Source organism: Xenopus tropicalis, chromosome 9 (genome assembly GCF_000004195.4).
Source record: "Xenopus tropicalis strain Nigerian chromosome 9, UCB_Xtro_10.0, whole genome shotgun sequence".
Taxonomy (NCBI): Eukaryota; Metazoa; Chordata; class Amphibia; order Anura; family Pipidae; genus Xenopus; species Xenopus tropicalis.
The window spans coordinates 11,679,636-11,700,011 of NC_030685.2; the positions used below are offsets into that span (position 1 = coordinate 11,679,636).

Sequence of the window (20,376 nt, forward strand, 5' to 3'; positions counted from 1 at the left end):
GCTCCCAGACTGCTTCAACCTTCATTATATGTTACATTATTCCAGGAACTGTAGCATGGAAAAGTTTGGTTGAGGATGTCAAAATGACAGGCCATAATCTGGGACCATAATCTGTTTTTAAATAGTGGAATTACATCAGCTATCCTCCAGTCCTGTACTACCCTACCAGATGAAAGGTAATCACTGCTGTTTTGCCCATTTGACCAACTCTGAGCTTTGGGTTAGGAAACACACAAGTTTTTTAACTATTGAGAACACTGCCATTTTTATTGTACCATTTTTTTAAATCTATTGCAAGAGCAGCTACTGGAATTTTTTTGTCCCATTTTGATTTCCAGTCTTTGCAAAGCTCTTTTTATTGATGACTTGAGCTCCTGGTTCCTCAGACTGTAGATCAGAGGATTTAAAAAGGGAGTTAATATTGCATAAAATACAGGAGCCACTTTGTCCTCTGTTTGATGATCATTCATATTTGAATGCACGTAATTGAATAAAGCAGTAGTGTAAAATATAGAGACCACAGTTAGATGGGAGGAGCAGGTGGAGAAAGCTTTGGATCTCATGTTTTTTGATGGGATTTTCAGAACTGCAGTGATTATTGTAATATATGGGTAAAAGGTGACACCCAAAAGGCATACGGCTAACAATATCCCCAAAAGAAGTATAAGCAATACATTGATGAATGTGTCACTACAGGAGACTTGAAGCAACTGGGGCAGGTCACAAAAGAAACTTTGCAAATCATTGGGGTTGCAAAATGTCAGTTTAGTTAAAAATACAACATGCAACAAGGAATATCCTGCACCAAAAACCAAAATGATTGAAACAAGTTTAACACAAATGTTCCAGCTCATTATCTGCATGTAGTGAAGAGGGCGGCAGATAGCAATGTATCTGTCATAGGACATCACTGCCAGTACAGACATCTCTGATATAGCAAAAAAGAGAAAGAAGTAGAACTGAGTTATACAAGCTGGTACAGAAATTATTCTTCTTTCTCTCAGTAAATCATAGAGCATTCTTGGGACAGTGACTGAGGAGCAACTCATATCCAGACATGCCAGGGTTCCAAGGAAGAAGTACATGGGGGTGTGAAGATGGGAATCAGTGAAGATCAGGAGAAGGATGAGAAGGTTCCCAGTCAGAGTTATAAGATAGATGAGGAGAAACACCAGGAACAGAGGAAGCTGAAGACTCGGAAGATCAGACAAACCAGTGAGGACCAACATATACACTGTTGTCTGATTTTCCATATTACGTTCCTATAAAAATGACCAGATATCATTGACATCCCTCAGTAACATCAAGCACACAGACTGTATGTGTAGAAACCAAAGACGAATGTAGTTTGTGCATGCAATGTGTGCAAATACTGCGAGGTGTAAAAGATGAGCTGGTGAGCAATTATGTTTCTGTGCTATAAGCACTCAGTGTGTGCCTGCTTAGCTTGTGAATGTGTGAGCATTACTTGGGGAAATAAACGTAGTGTATATGCCTGTGTGTTTATTGGACCAGATTCCCAAATTGACTCGGGGAGGCCCATTTATCCACATTCTCATTTACGTGGTTTTTTAAACCATAACTAAGCTCATTTTCTCTAAAACTACTAATGGCAAGGGCTTTCTTAAAAAAAGCACAAACAAAAAAAGTGGAGAAAAAAACGTGAAAACACAAATGTTTGGTATTGTCTCATAAACGAAAGCATAAAAAAACCCCGAAAGCACTAAAACCATGAAGCAAAGAAAGATCTTCCAAAAAGGACAGCTGCCTTTGAAGACGTACATGACCTCAACAGCTTTTAGATGGCATATTTTTTCTTTCCCGTTTGTTGTGTAATAAATGGCAAAAAAATAGTTTTCTTGCAACAAAATTACATTTTGGAGCAAAAAATACAAATAGTGAACAAATACAACCTATAGTTCATATGTTCAAGGGGAAATCTGCACTCAGAGCACTCTTCTATCTTGGGTGTTTGATTAATTGTTAATTATACAAGAAGAAAATTGACTAATTATTAGGCAGAAATGACCAAAATTGGCAAAGCCCTGTGAAAACTCTCACCTTTTGCTCCATGCTAGAGTCCCAATACTATAAAGAAACATCTGGCCCAGGGTTCCTGACTAAGGAGTGTATAGTAATTTCTTATCTCCCACACAAGAATAAGAAAGACCTGGGAGATAAAAACATGGCAGGGTGGTGCTCCCCAACCAAGTACCCTGGGCTGGTTCATTTTACATCCTAACTGCTGTGATCTTTAGTTTTATTTCCAAGATCATAGAAAGATATTTGGATCAGTGAAGGAGACAAGAGCACATCTTTGAGAGAGAAGGAAAGAAGGTTTGTCATGAGTATAGGAAAAGTGTGTTCATATAAACAAATTGCCTACTAAAGTTCTTCTAACGTGGTTGGTGAGGAGGGAGGTTGTTCATCATTTAGTTTGGGGTTTGCAGCCAGAAAAATACATTATTATTATATAAAAGCAATAGTGACTATATCTGGGGGGTATTTATGACATGTGTTTGTACTTACCCTATTCCTGGCAGTACTTCTTATAGATTAGAGCTAATCCATTAAATAGCTTTATTAGTGAAACTATTAATGGTATGCAGGAGCAAATTTGTAAGTGCTTTGCTGTTTTTTATTAACAAACCACTGATTAGTGCCAATGTTCGGGAAAAAAATAATAAAAAACACAGTTGTGCTTCTCAGTTTATGGGTAGCAGAGACAGAAAGAGAACAAGATGCAGATCAGAATTGCAGTTTCAGATAAAGCCTTAGTGTATGTGGCAACGTAATGACCTGGGATAGAACTGCTGCCTTCTGTTATTACAACCACAACTTGAATTCGTATGATATTAAATCAATTCTCTTTTAATTTTCTATACCAATGATAAACACTACCGGAACCTACAGGTATAAAATAGCAAAGATCTTCTTCATACAGAATTGGCAGGAAGGCAGAAGGTGAATCGGTAAAACAAAATGATAAGTACAGGGAAACCTTTACCCAAAACCTTTATTGATTCCCAGGCATGCCGGTTTCCATAAGCAAAGATATGTATATTTCAGATTTTGCAGGGGTTGATGCCTTGTTGAAACCACAGCCTGGTGAAATAGGAATTAATGTGGTTAAAAAAAACACTTAATAATCAGAGTAAAGGCCAAAGCCCATTCTCAGTGAATACTGGTGGAACAGGGAGAAGTTGGGAAGAAGATGCTGCTGGAATAGTAAAACACTTTACAACCAAAGTCAACTTGAAATCTCAAACTGGGCGGAGACTATTCAGCACACACACTAGTTGGTTCTCTAAACTGTTGAGTTTTCATAGAGACTTCATAGAGTAACAACTGGAAATTCCAGAGCATAACAGGACAGGTTGACCCAAAGACAGTGTTTCATAAATTTCCTATTCAATAACTCATTGTTACAGCTGCTTTTTTCTGCTCTTTGCCTCTTTTGGCATCATATTCTTCTCTCTGGATTTGTGTAATTGACACAGTACGTTAATTCTAACCTCAAGACGTATTCTATGAACTGAGAGCAAACCTCAGCCATATAAACCCTTCCATCTAAGCTCTCTAATTCTCCTGAGCCTCATTAATTTTATCAACTCCAAGGTCATTTATAATAGCCCAGCAGATTTTAGAATTGTTTAGAATTGTTTGCTCTATTTTGTTGTAAAGTAACATTGAATACAAATATATATTGTTTTACTGGCTTATCTACATTTACGGCAAAATGCCGTAAAAATATGTTCACCCCATAAAAGATTTTTTGGAAAGTACACTTTCTGGCAAATCCAAAATGGGTAACCAGGTCTTTCTACTTCAAACTACAGAGTTACAAAGCTTTCCTCAATTAGTGGCTTTGATGAAATACCTGAAAATCACCTCAAAGCTTCCACTTTCCGGCATTTTCACACGTTATTAGGTTTGTTATTAGGTGTCAAGATAAAAAATACTAAATATGAATGGCAAGTGTCTACAGAACAGCTTGATTCTCAGTATGTATCGGATCACCAAACTATCTGCCATTTAAAATCAAATTAGTGCATAATAATAGTCCTGGAGGTCACATCAGCTACTGAATAATCAACACATTTTATGTGGGGGTAAAGTCACAAAAAAATCGTTGCTGGCCACCCTGTTGGTGAATTGTGATTTCCCACTATAGAGTCGCTTGTACCCAGTCTCTCCCCATACCTTCTCAGAGATGGCTGTGGTTTTTTTTCATGCCAGCAGGAGAGCAATACAGAGAGTCATCTAAAGCAGTAGAACAGTTGGATGGGGTTCAATTCAATGGGATTTACCTCAATTGCTTTACCTGCACAAAGTTCTGTGTCAGCTTTTAAAATTAAATTTTTTGTGATGTTTTTTCAATTGCGAGAAATAATCTTATTTGGAATAACAGCTTTATCAGCATTTCCAGTTCCGCATCTGTTTTTCTATTGAAAATGTTCATAGCTGTGTGTAGTTTTAGAAAAAAAATCAGCTGAAAGTGACATTTATTGTAGTGACACTATTTCTTTATGGTCAAAAGTTTCTCCTACTGAGTGATATAAACCAATCATCACTCATTTGGGAACCACCACACCCAGAAATGTAAAGAGTAGTGATGAGCAAATCTGACGCATTTCGCTTTGCCAAAAAATTCACAAATCTCTCACCACAAAACGGTGAAAAATTCGTTAAATGGAGGAAATGGTGCACGTCAAGCAAAAATGTTATGTGCTCTATAATACATGTGACAATAGGTTTGATGCGCGACAATTCTTTTCATGAGAGAGACAATTCTATTTGGTGCAAGATAATTCTTTTAGAATTTTGTTGCCAATGTCGAAATGCAGAAATTAGCTCCGATTCCATTCCCGTCAATTTTTTCGCCCATCACTAGTAAAGAGTATAAAAAGGCTTTGCTGTTCTAGAATGTTCTTGTGGCTGCCTTTGCACTCCATGCTGCAGATGCTTGTGTGCTCCACGATTTGCAATTGCCCAAGGCCTATCTGGGATTTCCTAGAACATTTTTTAGGTTAAATATGTCTTTTGTACAAATTGTAGTTGGCTTTCTATTTTGATGTTTGTCAAACGGCTTCATGGGGGAAAGTAAATAAAATAAGAATACAAATTTGTATTTCGTAATGTAATACTGTTCATTAGAACTATCTTTTGGAGCAAACCTGACAACTTTTTCATTGGGAAGTTTTATTACATACACTGCGCACTGCCGTGAACAATAAAGTTCATAAACTTTCTCCCGCTGTTGGAAGTGGTCCGTGTACGCAAAGCCCATATAAAATTTGCGCAAAGGCAAGTTTGTTCACACAGGGGCATTCATTTTCACATTGTGATTTTTTTCCATTTCCGACTTTTATTATATTCCCCCCATAAAATTAGATCGATAACCCAGAAAACAAAGTCTATTCATCTGCGAGGTTAACACTATAGTGTTATTGTCACTTTAATGCAAATGCAGTTTTCTTTTAGGCCGTCTCCTATTGAAGTTCCAGTCTGTCATGACAAACGCTGGCTAATGATGAGCGAATCTGTCCCATTTTGCATCGCCATAAAATTCGCAAAATGGCGAAAAATCCATGAAATGCATTTGCTGCACAACTTTTTTTGTCGCCCATGTCTTTTTTGTCACCCGTGTCTTTCTTTTTGGCCCAATTTGGTGTCCAGTTTTGACGCGCATGCGCCTGATTTTATGTGACCGAGCCCCATTTTACGTGACCGCAGCTTTTAATTACGCTCAACAATTTTTTCCATGCAATTTTTCATGGAAGTTTCACGAAACAATTTGCCAAGGGTATGATATATTATGAATGGATTCAGCTGTATTGCTTGGTTTTGTACAATTAGCAAACACAGATAATGCATCCCATTCATGAAGTCATTCATAAACTGGTTAAATAAAGGGGAATCCAATGCAGAACCCAACCGCAACATTGTCTCATTTTCCATAGAAGTTGCTGAAAAATATATTTATGGATGCAAGAAAGTTAACCAATGAGAGTTCTACTGATAAAAATGTAATTATAAAGCCAAAAGAACTGACCAATGAGAATGCTGATTTCCAGTACTATGTCAGGCCCCTTGCTGGTACCTTACATATAGAGATAATGATGTCATTTTCCCGTCATTATATGGCACAGGAATCAGACATGGGGATAAAGGGACAGACTTGTTCAGTGCTGGGAAACTGTGCTTAATGCTCCCAACTCCAATTGCAGGAACAGAGAACAGGGAGCCAGATTTATACAGATCAGCTGGGATTCTCATTGGAGGATTCTTTTGCATTTCAATGCTGCCCCTGGCTGGGGAGATTTAGGGAAACATTTTATTGATGTTGCTGCTCAATTTATTGTCCAGTTTTGTATTCCAGTCTTTGCAAAGCTCTTTTTATTGATGATTTGATTTCCTGGTTCCTCAGACTGTAGATCAGAGGATTTAAAAATGGAGTGAATATTGCATAAAATACAGAAGCCACTTTGTCCTCTGTATGATGATCATTCATATTTGCACGCACGTAATTGAAGAATGTAGTAGTGTAAAATATAAAGACCACAGTTAGATGGGAGGAGCAGGTGGAGAAAGCTTTGGATCTCATGTGTTTTGATGGGATTTTCAGAACTGTGGTGATTATTGTAATATATGGGTAAAAGGTGACCCCCAAAAGGCATACGGCAAACAATATCCCCAAAAGAAATACAAGCAATACATTGATGAATGTGTCACTACAGGAGACTTGAAGCAACTGGGGCAGGTCACAAAAGAAACTTTGCAAATCATTGGGGTTGCAAAATGTCAGTTTAGTTAAAAAAACAACATGCACCAAGGAATATCCTGCACCAAAAACCAAAATGATTGATACAAGTTGAACACAAACTTTCCAGCTCATTATCTGCATGTAGTGAAGAGGGCGGCAGATAGCAATGTATCTGTCACAGGACATCACTGCCAGCACTAACACCTCTGATACAACGAAAAAGAAGAAGAAGTAGATCTGAGTTATACAAGCTGGTACAGAAATGATTCTTCTCTCTCTGAGTGAATCAAAGAGCATCCTTGGGACAGTGACTGAGGAGCAACTCATATCCAGACATGCCAGGGTTCCAAGGAAGAAGTACATGGGGGTGTGAAGATGGGAATCAGTGAAGATCAGGAGAAGGATGAGAAGGTTCATAGTCAGAGTTATAAGATAGATGAGGAGAAACACCAGGAACAGAGGGATTTGAAGACTCGGAAGATCAGACAGACCAGCGAGGACCAACATATACACTATTGTTTGGTTTTCCATATTTTGTTCCTATAAAAATGACCAGACATCATTGACATCCTTCAGTAACATCAAGCAACCAGACTGTATGTGTAGAAACCCTGCGTTCCTGCAGTGCGAGATTTCAAAGACGGGTGTAGTTTGTGCATGCAATGTGTGAAAATACTGCACTGTGTGCCTGCTCAGCTTGTGAGTGTGTGTGCATTATTTGTGGAAATAAATGTAGTGTGTATGTCTGTGTGTTATGTAAAGTATTTATAGGACCAGATTCTCAAATTGACTTGGGGAGACCCATTCATCCAGATTCTCATTTACGTGGTTTTTGAAACCATGACTAAGCTCATTTTCTCTAAAACTACTAATGGATTTCTTAAAAAAGGCACGAACAAAAAAAGTGGAGAAAAAAAAAAGTGAAAACTCAAATATTCGGTATTGTCTCACAAACAAAAGCATAAGAAACCCCCGAAAGTGCTAAAACCATGAAGCAAAGAAAGATCTTCCCGTTGTAAAAAGGACAGCTGCCATTGAGACCTACATGACCACAAGAGCTTTTAGATGGCGTATTTTTTCTTTCCCATTTGTTGCATAATAAATGTCGAACAAAATATTTTTGGATCCACATTTTGGAGCAAAAAATACAAATAGTGAAAAAAATAAAACCTATATTTAATGTATGTTCAAGGTGAAGTCCGCACTCAGACTACTCTCCTATCATGAGTGCTTGGTCAATTCTTAGTTATACAAGAAAGAAAAGGACCAGCACTCCATATTCCCTGACTAGTGATTATCTTTTTATTTCAGGAGCACCATGTCCTAATGCTACTAAAAAGCATTTAAAAGAGGCAAAAATTACCAAAAATGGCAAACTCTCGCCTTTTGCTCCATGCTAGAGCTCCAACATTTTGAAAAAGTATCTGGCCCAGGGTACCTGGTTAAGGAGTGTACAGTAATGTCTTATCTCCCACACAAGAATAAGAAAGACCTGGGAGATACAAACATGGCGGGGTGGTGCTCCCCAACCAAGTACCCTGGGCTGGTTCATTTTAGAGAAACGGTTCAACCTCCTAACTGCTGTGATCTTTAGTTTTATTAACAAGATCATAGAAAGATATTTGGATCAGTGAAGGAGACAAGAGCATATCTTTGAGAGAGAAGGAAAGGAGGTTTGTCATGAGTATAGGAAAAGTGTGTTCATATAAACAAATTGCCTACTAAAGTTCTTCTAATGTGGTTGCTGAGGAGGGAGGTTGTTCATCATTTAGTTTGGGGTTTGCAGCCAGAAAAATACATTATTATCATATAAAAGCAATAGTGACTATATTTGGAGGTTACATAAAATGTGATTCTTTCAGTTTTTTCCTGATAATTAACAAGACATGTGTTTGTACTTACCCTATTCCTGGCAGTACTTCTTATAGCTTAGAGATAATCCATTAAATATCTTTATTAGTAAAACTATTAATGGTATGCAGGTGCAAATTTTTCTACAGTAAGTGCTATCTGTGTTTTTTTTATTAATAAACCACTGATTAGTGCCTCTGTTTGGGAAAAAAATAATAAAAACACAGTTGTGCTTCTCAGTTTATGGGTAGCAGAGACAGAAAGAGAACAAGACACAGATCAGAATTGCAGTTTCAGATAAATCCTTAGTGTTTGTGGCAATGTAATGACCTGGGATAGAACTGCTATGATATTAAATCAATTCTCGTAATTTTCTATACCAACGATAAACACTACTGGAACCTACAGGTATAAAATAGAAAAGATCTTCTTCATACAGAATTGGCAGGAAGGCAGAAGGTGCCAGAAGGTGTGTAGGTAAAACAAAATGATAAGTACAGGGAAACCTTTGCATAAAACCTTTATTGATTTCCAGACATGCCGCTTTCCATAAGCAAAGATATGTAGATTTTAGATTTTGACGGAGTTGAAACCACAGCATGGTGGAACAGGAATTAATGTGGTTAAAAAAACACTTAATAATCAAAGTAAAAGCCAAAGCCCATTCTCAGTGAATACTGGTGGAACAGGGAGAAGTTGGGAAGAAGATGCTGCTGGAATAGTAAAACACTTTACAACCAAAGTAAACGTGAAATCTCAAACTTGGTGGAGACTATTCAGCACACACACAAGTTGGTTCTCTAAACTGTTGGGTTTTCATAGAGACTTCATAGAGGAACAACTGGAAATTCCAGAGCATAACAGGACACGTTGACCCAAAGACAGTGGTTCATAGATTTCCTATTCAGTAACTCGTTGTTATTTCTGCTCTTTGCCTGTCTTGGCTTCATATTCTTCTCTCTGGATTTGTGTATTTGACACGGTACGTTAATTCTAACCCCAAGACCTATTCTATGAGCAGAAAGCAAACCTCAGCCATATAAACCCTTCCATCTAAGCTCTCTAATTCTCCTGAGCCTCATTAATTTCATCAACTCCCAGGTCATTTATAATGGCCCAGCAGGTTTTAGAATTGTGTTCTATCTGCTCTATTTTATTAAAAAGTAACACTTTAATACAAATATATATTGTTTTATTTGATTATCTACGTTTATGGCAAAATGCCATTTTTTTTCCTATTTATCATAATTTTTTGAGGGTTGAAACAGTATGGAAACTGGGAGGGGGTGGGGTTATATTTTAGTTTGCCTAGAAACACTATACATTAGGGGAAATGTAATACAAATCATAAATGGAAAAAAAAAATCACACAAATAAGAATAAAAAATAGCATTTAGCCATGTAATATTCATTTCTGCATTACAAATTTTAGCTGCGAATAGTGTATTTTTCAGATGTGCCTTAAGGGGGCGTACTCTTTTGGAGCAAACTTTACTTTCCTAGTAAGACATTTTATTACATATACTGCGCACTGGTGCAAACTATAAAATGTTGCTAAACAGTTTCCAGGTTCGCTAAAGCTACATTAAATTCATGCAAAGGCATACATTTTTGCCCTGTGTATGTTTTTTCCATTACTACCTTTTGATATTTGATTACCAAAGTATCTGGCATGTAGGGGCCCTGGAATCGAATTGGTGCATTTGAATTGCTCAAATTTCAGTTACTGAAAATTAAAATATTTACTTTGTTTTATGTGGCGTAAAGCCACAAACAAGTATAGATTTTCTGGAAAGTACACATTCAGGCAAATCCAAAATGGGTAACCATGGCTTTCTACTCCAAACTACTGAGTCACAAAGCTTTCCTAACTAGCCGTTTTGATGAAATATCTAAAAATCACCTCCAAGCTTCCACTTTCCAGCATTTTCACATGTTAGGTGTGAAGGATAAAACACCCTAAATAAAATGTCAAGGGTCTGCAGAACATCTTGATGCCCGCAATGCATAGGATCACCAAAGTATGTGGCATTTAGTGACCCCAAAATGAAATGAGTGCATACAAATAGTCCTGGAGGTCATGTCAGCTACTGAATAATCAACACATTTACTGCAGTTTATGTGGGGGTAAAGCCACAACAACAATTTTGCCCCATAAAAACCATATATTTTTGGAAAGAACATATTTGGGGTAATGAAAAACAGTTAACTATTGTATGTCTTTCTATTCCAACAGGCAATAGCAGACAAGTGTTACATGCTAGGGACCTTTAATTTCTAGCCCCTACAGAACCGCAGAACTTCTACATTCTGTGGCCCTAAAAGGGTTAAATAAAGTTATTGTGTTCTGGGTGTAATGTCCTTGTTTTCCTTGCTGGCCACCCTGTTGGTGAATTGTGTTATCCCACTATAGTGTGCCCAGTACCCAGTCTCTCCCCATACCTTCCCAACAGAGTTGGTTGGGGTTTTTTTTGTTTTTTTTCATGCCAACAGGAGAGTAATACAAAGAGTCATCTCAAGCAGTAGAGGAGTCTCATCATGTTACCTACAACTTTATTAAAGATAATTAATTAAGTTACCCTGAGTAGTGATGAGCGAATCTGTCCCGTTTCTCCAAAAAAGTTGCGAATCTTTCAAAAGATTTGCGAAACGGCGGAAAAGTCGCATGGAAAAATTTTTTTTGCCCACAACTATTCTTGTGACAATATTTGGACTTGCGACTATTCTTTTGACGCCTGCGACTATTCTTGTGACAATATTTGGACTTGCGACTATTCTTTGGACGCCTGCGACTATTCTTGTGACAATATTTGGACTCGCGACTATTCTTTTGACAATTTTTGGACGTGCAGTGAATTTTTCCGTGGCAAATGTTTTCATCCATTTCGTGAAACAAACCGCCAATGGCGAAATGCGGAAGTTCGCCGTGAATCCATGCCTGGTGAAACGTTTCACCCATCACTAACCCTGAGTTAAGAAACCAAATAAAAGAAAAATACCCTTGCCAATCGTCCCAAATATGCACTCTCCCTTGCTACTTTATAGTGATTTTCAAAGACTTGGTTGACATCACATGTGTTTATGCAAGAGTTCCTGTCGTCAAACTAGTCAAATATAAGTATGGGCAGAAAGTCTCTTCCAAATTCTGCCTATACTAATATAGTGTAACCCCTTTTTGTCTAGAATAAGCAAATGCCCAGCTAGTAATACAGCAGGGGGTACACTGGACTTCCATTCAACAGGATGGGCCTTTTCTATGTGGAAACCAGGTGAGACCAATGAGAATGCTGATTCCCAGCACTGTGTCAGGCCCCTTGCTGGTACCTTACATATAGAGATAATGATGTCATTTTCCCGTCATTATATGGCACAGGAATCAGACATGGGGATAAAGGGACAGACTTGTTCAGTGCTGGGAAACTGTGCTTAATGCTCCCAACTCCAATTGCAGGAACATATATTTTCTTTTACTTGCATATAGTAATGAGTGATAATCAACCCTAAATAAAACTGAACAGTCAAACCAAAGTATTTTTTGTTTTTTTAATCTATTGCAAGGGCAGTTTATAAACTCATTTATTGTTTTTCAACTACTGTAAGATTTTTTGTCCAGTTTTTATTTCCAGTCTTTGCAAAGCTCTTTTTATTTTTGATTTGAGCTCCTGGTTCCTCAGACTGTAGATCAGAGGATTTAAAAATGGAGTTAATATTGCATAAAATACAGAAGCCACTTTGTCCTCAGCGTAATGATCGTTCATATTTGAACGCAAGTAATTGAATAAAGCAGTAGTGTAAAATATAGAGACGACAGTTAGATGGGAGGAGCAGGTGGAGAAAGCTTTGGCTCTCGTGTGTTTTGATGGGATTTTCAGTACAGTGGTGCTTATTGTAATATATGGGTAAAAGGTGATGCCTAATAGGACAGCACCAAACAATATCCCCAAGAGAAATACAAGCAATACATTGATGAATGTGTCACTACAGGAGACATGAAGCAACTGGGGCAGGTCACAAAAGAAACTTTGCAAATCATTGGGGTTGCAAAATGTCAGTTTTGTTAAAAAAACAACATGCACCAAGGAATGTACAGCCCCAAAAACCAAAGTGATTGATACAAACTGAACACAAACATTCCAGCTCATTATCTGCATGTAGTGAAGAGGGCGGCAGATGGCAATGTATCTGTCATAGGACATCACTGCCAGCACAGCCATCTCTGATCCACAGAAACAGAGGAAGAAGTAGGTCTGAGTTATACAAGCTGGTACAGAAATGATTTTTCTTTCTCTGAGTAAATCAAAGAGCATTCTTGGGACAGTGACTGAGGAGTAACTCATATCCAGACATGCCAGGGTTCCAAGGAAGAAGTACATGGGGGTGTGAAGATGGGAATCAGTGAAGATCAGGAGAAGGATGAGAAGGTTCCCAGTCAGAGTTATAAGATAAATGAGGAGAAACACCAGGAACAGAGGAAGCTGAAGACTTGGAAGATCAGACAGACCAGCGAGAACCAACACATACTCTATTGTTTGGTTTTCCATTCAACGCTGATGTTGCCTATAAAAATTATCAGTCCAGACACAATGATCATACATTAAAAGTTGAAAATAACAATAGAGACAGAACTGTATAATGTGACACCCCAGTAAAATAAAGCCCCCAAATGTGTAGAATTCCTCTATACTGCAGGTATTGTGAGTGATTGCCTTTCTGTACTATGAGCATTCAGTGTGTGCCGGTGTTTGTGGATGAGTGAGCATCATTAGAGCATTGAACATAGTGTTTATGTTTGTGTGTGGCATGTATTTATTGGAACCTTTGTATTAATTTTGTACAATACATAGGAGTCTGAGAATTTCTAGACTCCAGATCATAAGACTTTCCTTAATGAGGAGCACTGTGCCTTCTAAAAACAGACAGAAACTACTAGAAAACTAAATTTTCTAGAAAACCCCAGTGAAAACTCAACTCAACTTTTTAATGAAGTATCTGGCCCAGGCTGCAAGTGTGAACTGTATTTTTTTCTCTCCCAAGTACTCCTTGCACACAAGAATAGTTACATTGTACACATGCCCATCATAAGTCCATGCAGGGGAGACCTGGGAGATAAAAATATGGCGGTGTGGGGCTTTCCAGCCAAGTACCCTGGACTAATTCATAATTAAAAAAGTGGTGCAGTGACCTAACCGTTGTGGATTGGTGCAGGGGTATAAGCATATTATTTGAGCCAGAAGGAAAAGGGATTTGCAATGAGTAAAGGAAAGATTTCTCCCTATAAGTGTGTGCCTATGGACAAACTCTCTACTAGTGATGAGCGAATCTGTCCCGTTTCGCCGGAAAATTAGCGAATCTTTCAAAAGATTCGTGAAACGGCGAAAATGTCGCACATCAAAAAAAATTGACGCCTGCGGCTTTTCTTTTGTCACCCACGGCTATTCTTTTGTCGCGGACGACAATTTTTGGACGCTCGTCGAATTTTTCCGCGGCAAATTTTTTCATCTGTTATGCTCCTCAGTTTATGAAGAATATTGAATGTGTAGTGAAGACAATTAACTCCATCCCATAGAAAGAGATCAAGACACAGATCAATACAGCAGTTTTATATAAAACCTTACTGTATGTAGCAACACAATGACCCGGGGTGCATTGCCCTCTGCTATTATTACAACCAACACTTGTGAAGTCAAATGAAGTCTCTATTCATTTTCTATTCCATTAGTCCAATAAGAAAGTAACTTATTAAATCAGCCCCTTCCAATGAACACGGGGAGAGGACAAACTGTGAACAGTAAGGGGCTGATTTACTAAGACACGAATTCCGACCGAATTGGAAGAATTCCGATTGGAAAACGAACATTTTGCGACTTTTTCGTATTTTTTGCGATTTTTTCGGCGCCTTTACGACTTTTCGGAAATTATCGCGACTTTTTCGTTACCAATCCGATTTGCGCGAAAAAACGCGAGTTTTTCGTAGCCATTCCGAAAGTTGCGATTTTTTCGTAGCGTTAAAACTTGCGCGAAAAGTTGCGCTTTTTTCGTAGCGCTAAAACTTAAAAGGCGCGACGTTTCGCGCAAGTTTTAACACTACGAAAAAATCGCAACTTTTTGCGCAAGTTTTAACGCTACGAAAAAATCGCAACTTTCGGAATGGCTACGAAAAACTCGCGTTTTTCCGCAAAAATCGTATTGGTAACGAAAAAGTCGCGATAATTTTCCGAAAAAATCGCAAAATACCGATCATTACGAAAAAAACGCAATCGGACGCATTCGGCCCGTTCGTGAGTAAGTAAATGGGCCCCTAAGTGTATATGGAAAATAATATTCTATGTACAGGGAAAGCATTGCAAAAACCTTCCTTCCCAGACATGGTACTTTCCATAAGCAAAGTGATGGAAACTGTGTAGATATATAATAAATAGACTTAGCAAGGGCTGATACAACTCCTGCTGAAACGGGAACGAATGTGCAAGAATTGTTGAATATCAAAGCAAACTTGATATCACATAACTCAGTGTATCCTGGGGGAGCAGGGAGAAGTAGGAATCAAGATGCTAGTGGAATAGAACAACACAACCAAAGTTACCGTAAAGCTCTTACTGAATGGCTGCTATTCAGCACCTACACACAAGATGCAGAACTGTTGTGTATTTTTTTACTAATTACTAGAGTAACAATTGGAAATTGCAGTGGAAAACATGACATCTTGACGTAAAGACAACATTTTGTAAGAAATTGCAATCTGTCAGTTCTCATTGTCGTAACATTTGCACATGTCTACTCTTTGCCTGGCTTAATGTGGTATTCTTCTTTCTGGAATTGTGTATTCCATACTGTACCTTACCCCTAATCTTCTTCTGTGATCAGAAAGCCAACATCAGCCTTAAAAACCCTTCCATCCAAGCCGTCTAACTCTCCTGAGTCTCATTATATTTCAACAATTCCCAGGTTGTATATATTGGCCTAACAGATTTTGTAATTGGTTTCTATACCCTAAATGCTATCATAAAGTAGTATTAAGTGCTAACATTTTACTTCTTTACCTAACTTTTAGACACAATTAATCAGGTCTCATATCATATTATTATATCTAATGGTAGTATGGAAACAAAATTGTATGGATTCAGTAACCCAGTAAGATCCTCTTTAATGTTGCAGCTGGTCTTAATGGCAAAATTCACATGAATTTCACATGAAAGTAAAGTCTAGCCTAGATTCTCCAGGATCTCTAAAATTGTGGTTTATGAATTATGAAATAGAGGCCCTGTTTGTGGAGCACTGGGTGGATGATTGGTTTAGGCAGCTCCTGATAGCTGATCCCTCACTAGTTAGCAGCTCCAACAATGGTGTGTATGTCTAGAATCCTGAGAAGAATGACCCCAATCAACACCGACTAGAAGGAGGAAACCAGTTACCAGAAGTCCACACCAAACCAAAACTGGATTAAGCAGAGGAGCAGAGACTCTATTAATGCCTGGTTAAGGGGAAACTCTCCAGATTGTATGATAATCATCTCTATCATAACCTAGACCATTTAACTAACTTGCACCAACTCAGTGATAGACTGCTTAAGGGAAGTGTCAGTGCAGTGGTCTACTGTGAAGTTTAGCATATCAGGGAAGGACTGCAGAAGGAAATGGTACAGGAAATATCATCACAGTGGGGCAACCAGTGTCACCCAAGTAAACAAGGGAGGCAGTCCCTTGCAAATCAGCCTGTATTATGTCCGTCAATCTCGAAAAGATTCATGGAGCATTCCAGAGATCAAATGGCATGACATTGAATTTGAAAAGTTCATGACTGGTGCCTATTAGCAGGTTGGACCTCCACTTGCCAGTATCTTCTTGTAAGATCTAGGGTAGAAAACCACCTGTCATTTGACAAAGGATCAAGGATATTATCAGTTTGGGGCAGCAGATAAGCATCTTTGAATGTGATATAATTACGTTTTTTATAGTCCACACAAAGTCTTACCCCACTGTCTCTCTTGTTGACTATTACAACTGGTGCTGCCCATGGACTAGGGAATAGTGACACTAATTCACAAGAAGAAAGATCTTGAAGTTGAGTATCAAAGTCTCTTTAAAAGACTCTTTGCGGGTCCATAAATATGGGAGGGGCCTGCCTTGTGTGAAGGAGATGCCAGGCAGCTGTCGTACATTGTAAGTCATTGTCTCCAGAACTAAAAACACATTCATATTGCATTAAGATATTGATAGCATTTTGTATTTGGTCATTGTCTAGTCCTCTACTGTCCAAGTTCTTTCTTTCTTGCTCTGTTAAGTTTGCATTGTTTGAGGGTTTCTGGTCCCAGCCATGCTTATGGGTCATGGAAACTTGTGCACTACAGTCGATTAAAAGGTGATACGGACCTTCTATATCAGTGGTTCTCAACCTTCCTTATGCCGCGACCCTTCAATACAGTTCCTCATGTTGTGGTGACCCCCAACCATAAAATTATTCCTAAGACCATCGGAAATATGTGTTTTCTGATGGTCTTTTGCGACCCCTGTAAAAGGATCATTCGACCCCCCAAAGGGGTCCTGACCCACAGGTTGAGAACCACTCTTCTATATGAAGAGGTAGAAAGTAGCTGCATCTTACAGCTTAAAGAGTACCTCTTTCAGCTTTATCGGCATTTTTAGACCCTGCAGGCTGGAATAAGCCACTGACCTTTGGGATTGTGTGTTTTTTTGTGCTTTACACTTACTTTTGGTATAGCAAAATGTCTACTTCTATTGGAACCCCTGTCAGACCCATCTATAGTCCTAGTAGATCTTTTATTTATTGATAGACCTTTCAGTTCTGAGGGGCCTGTGACAGGCTGAGCAGTCGTTGGGAAGCTTTTTCCTCTTTCTGCTGAGGTTCCTGACTTTTTTTAATCATTTTGAATAGTTGGAAAACAATGATTATGCACTCTTTTAAGTTTTTCATGAATTGCTTATATAAAACTGAACCCAATATAGAACCATGTGGCCCCTATTTAGAACCCTAGTCCAATTACAGAACATACAATCGCCAAAAACTCTCTGAACAATGTCTTTTATCTCTTCTCTGTCCATGTACAAAGAGCAAAATCAGCAAACTGTACCAAGACCAAGGGGCAGATTTATCAAATCACGAGTTCGAATCCCGAATGGGAAAAATTCGGATTTGAAACGAAAATTTCTGTAAATCGCAAATAGTGATATTGGTGACAAAATGCTTACGAAAAAATCGTATTAGTCACGATAATATCGTATTGGCGATCCAACAGTCACAAAATTTTCGGATCGAATGATTGTAAACAGCGGCAAAACCGATCCGATTTTTTCACGCTAAAAATACAAAAAAGTTGCGCAAGGTACGAAAAAGTCAAGGAAAATACGACTGGACCGATCGAACGAACGTGCGGAGCGTTCGTGGATAAGTAAATGTGCCCCCAAGTGTTTGGAAAATGAATATTGATGCAGAACTGCATCAGAAACTTTTGCCAAGAGATCCCACATCACATCTACTTCAATACCACTGGTTGGTTTCCTACTGATTACATCAAAAAACACAAATACGTCAGCCATAGAGCCATGCTTTATGATGGATATTGCTATTTATAATGGCATTTTCAAAAACCTGTTTTTGAATGTAATTAAGTTAAAGATGTGAAACGTAAAGGCACAGAGTTTCCTGGTTGAGACCATAATTAGCTAGCTTCCAATCCAGTCGTACCATACCAAATAAAAGGGGGGGGGGACATTTTTTCAACATTACTGTTACAGTGCACTTTAATTAAATGGCTCGCACCAACTTTGAGCTTAATAGGTGTCTAGGTAAGGAAACAAAAAAAACTATGATGTTAACCATGCTGCCATTTTGAGTCTTTGATAACCAGTCTAGAAAAGTTAAAATTGAAAAAAAGTATGCCAGGTCTAAGCTGTTGAGAACCATTGAGTCCTATGGAGGCTTACAATAGTAGCGGAAAAAATAGTCAGTGACAGCCTGTACGTGACACATTTTGAAGGGGTAGTCAATCCCATAATTATTTTCTGTTTCACCCAGTTTCAAGGGGAAGTTAATCACATCATTGTTTTCTATTTCACACATTTTCAAGGGGAAGTTAATCACATCATTGTTTTCTATTTCACACATTTTCAAGGGGAAGTTAATCACATCATTGTTTTCTATTTCACACATTTTCAAGGGGAAGTTAATCTCATCATTGTTTTCTATTTCACCCAGTTTCAAGGGGAAGTTAATCACATCATTGTTTTCTATTTCACCCAGTTTCACGTGAAACTTAAACACATTATTGTTTTCCAAAAATGAGCCCCAATGCTCCTAAAATGGCTGCTGGAGCACTTCCTGTTTGAGAAAAATAAAGAGGATTCATGGAAATTATTGGCTTTTTTTTGGACAATAAACTTGATATTTTCATTTGACCCTACCAGCAAGGTAAATCTGCCCCTAAATTTGATAAAATGATCATTATCATTACCTATATCTTCTTTCACTTGCATATAGTAATACGTGAAAATAGACATCAACCATAAAACAGGAGAACAGTAGAACCAATTTGTTCTCCAGTTGATCACAGAAGTGGATTATAAACCTGTTTTTTGTCCAGTTCGAAATACCAGTCTTTGCAAAGCTTTTTTTAGAGCTAATTTAAGTTTCTGGTTCCTCAGACTGTAGATCAGAGGATTTAAAAAGGGGGTTATTATTGCATAAAATACAGGAGCCACTTTATCTTCAGCATAATGTTCATTTGAATAGGAGTGAAAGTAGTTGAAGAAACCAGTAGTGTAAAATATAGAGACCACAGTTAGATGGGAGGAGCAGGTGGAGAAAGCTTTGGCTCTTGTGTGTTTAGAAGTCATTTTCAGTACAGTGGTGATTATAGGGATGTATGGGTAAAAGGTGGCTCCTAAAATTCCTACTCCAAACAGTATTCCAATGAGAAATATAAGCAATACATTGATGAATGTGTCACTACAGGAGACCTGAAGCAACTGGGGCAGGTCACAAAAGAAACTTTGCAAAGCATCAGGCCTGCAAAAGGTCAGTTTAGTTAAAAAACCAATATGCAACAAAGAATATATTACACCAAACACAAATAAGCTTAATACAAGCTTAACGCAAAAGTTCCAGTTCATTATCTGCATGTAGTGAAGAGGGCGGCAGATGGCAATGTATCTGTCATAGGACATCACTGCCAACACAGACATCTCTAATGTACAGAAAAAGAAGAAGAAGTAGATCTGAGTTATACAAGCTGGTACAGAAATGGCCCTTCTTCTTCTGCACAAATCATAGAGCATTCTTGGGACAGTGACTGAGGAGTAACTCATATCCAGACATGCCAGGGTTCCAAGGAAGAAGTACATGGGGGTGTGAAGATGGGAATCAGTGAAGATCAGGAGAAGGATGAGAAGGTTCCCAGTCAGAGTTATAAGATAGATGAGGAGAAACACCAGGAACAGAGGAAGCTGAAGACTCGGAAGATCAGACAGACCAGCGAGAACCAACACATACACTGTTGATTGGTTTTCCATTCAACGCTGATGTTGCCTATAGAAATTATCAGTCCAGACACAATGATCATACATTAAAAGTTGAAAATAACAATAGAGACAGAACTGTATAATGTGACACCCCAGTAAAATAAAGCACCCAAATGTGTAGAATTCCTCTATACTGCAGATATTGTGAGTGATTGCGTTTCTGTACTATGAGCATTCAGTGTGTGCCGGTGTTTGTGGATGAGTGAGCATCATTAGAGCATTGAA

The 20,376-nt window shown here is 38.3% G+C and overlaps 3 protein-coding genes across 3 annotated transcripts; all 3 read right to left on the bottom strand.

The window, feature by feature from the left end:
* Positions 1 to 303: 303 nt before the first annotated feature.
* LOC116407798 (olfactory receptor 186-like) lies at positions 304 to 1,253 on the bottom strand. The gene is made up of 2 exons (XM_031893822.1): positions 639 to 1,253; positions 304 to 387 (listed from the first exon to the last, which is right to left on the bottom strand). Exons 1-2 carry the CDS (start codon positions 1,251 to 1,253, stop codon positions 304 to 306), a joined length of 699 nt encoding a protein of 232 aa, XP_031749682.1.
* Positions 1,254 to 8,974: 7,721 nt separating this feature from the next.
* Positions 8,975 to 13,342, bottom strand: LOC116407799 (putative gustatory receptor clone PTE03). The gene is made up of 3 exons (XM_031893823.1): positions 13,298 to 13,342; positions 12,340 to 13,128; positions 8,975 to 9,019 (listed from the first exon to the last, which is right to left on the bottom strand). Exons 1-3 carry the CDS (start codon positions 13,340 to 13,342, stop codon positions 8,975 to 8,977), a joined length of 879 nt encoding a protein of 292 aa, XP_031749683.1.
* A 239-nt stretch (positions 13,343 to 13,581) lies between these two features.
* LOC100489938 (olfactory receptor 146) lies at positions 13,582 to 20,142 on the bottom strand. The gene is made up of 2 exons (XM_031893824.1): positions 19,528 to 20,142; positions 13,582 to 13,716 (listed from the first exon to the last, which is right to left on the bottom strand). Exons 1-2 carry the CDS (start codon positions 20,140 to 20,142, stop codon positions 13,582 to 13,584), a joined length of 750 nt encoding a protein of 249 aa, XP_031749684.1.
* Between the last annotated feature and the right edge of the window lie 234 nt (positions 20,143 to 20,376).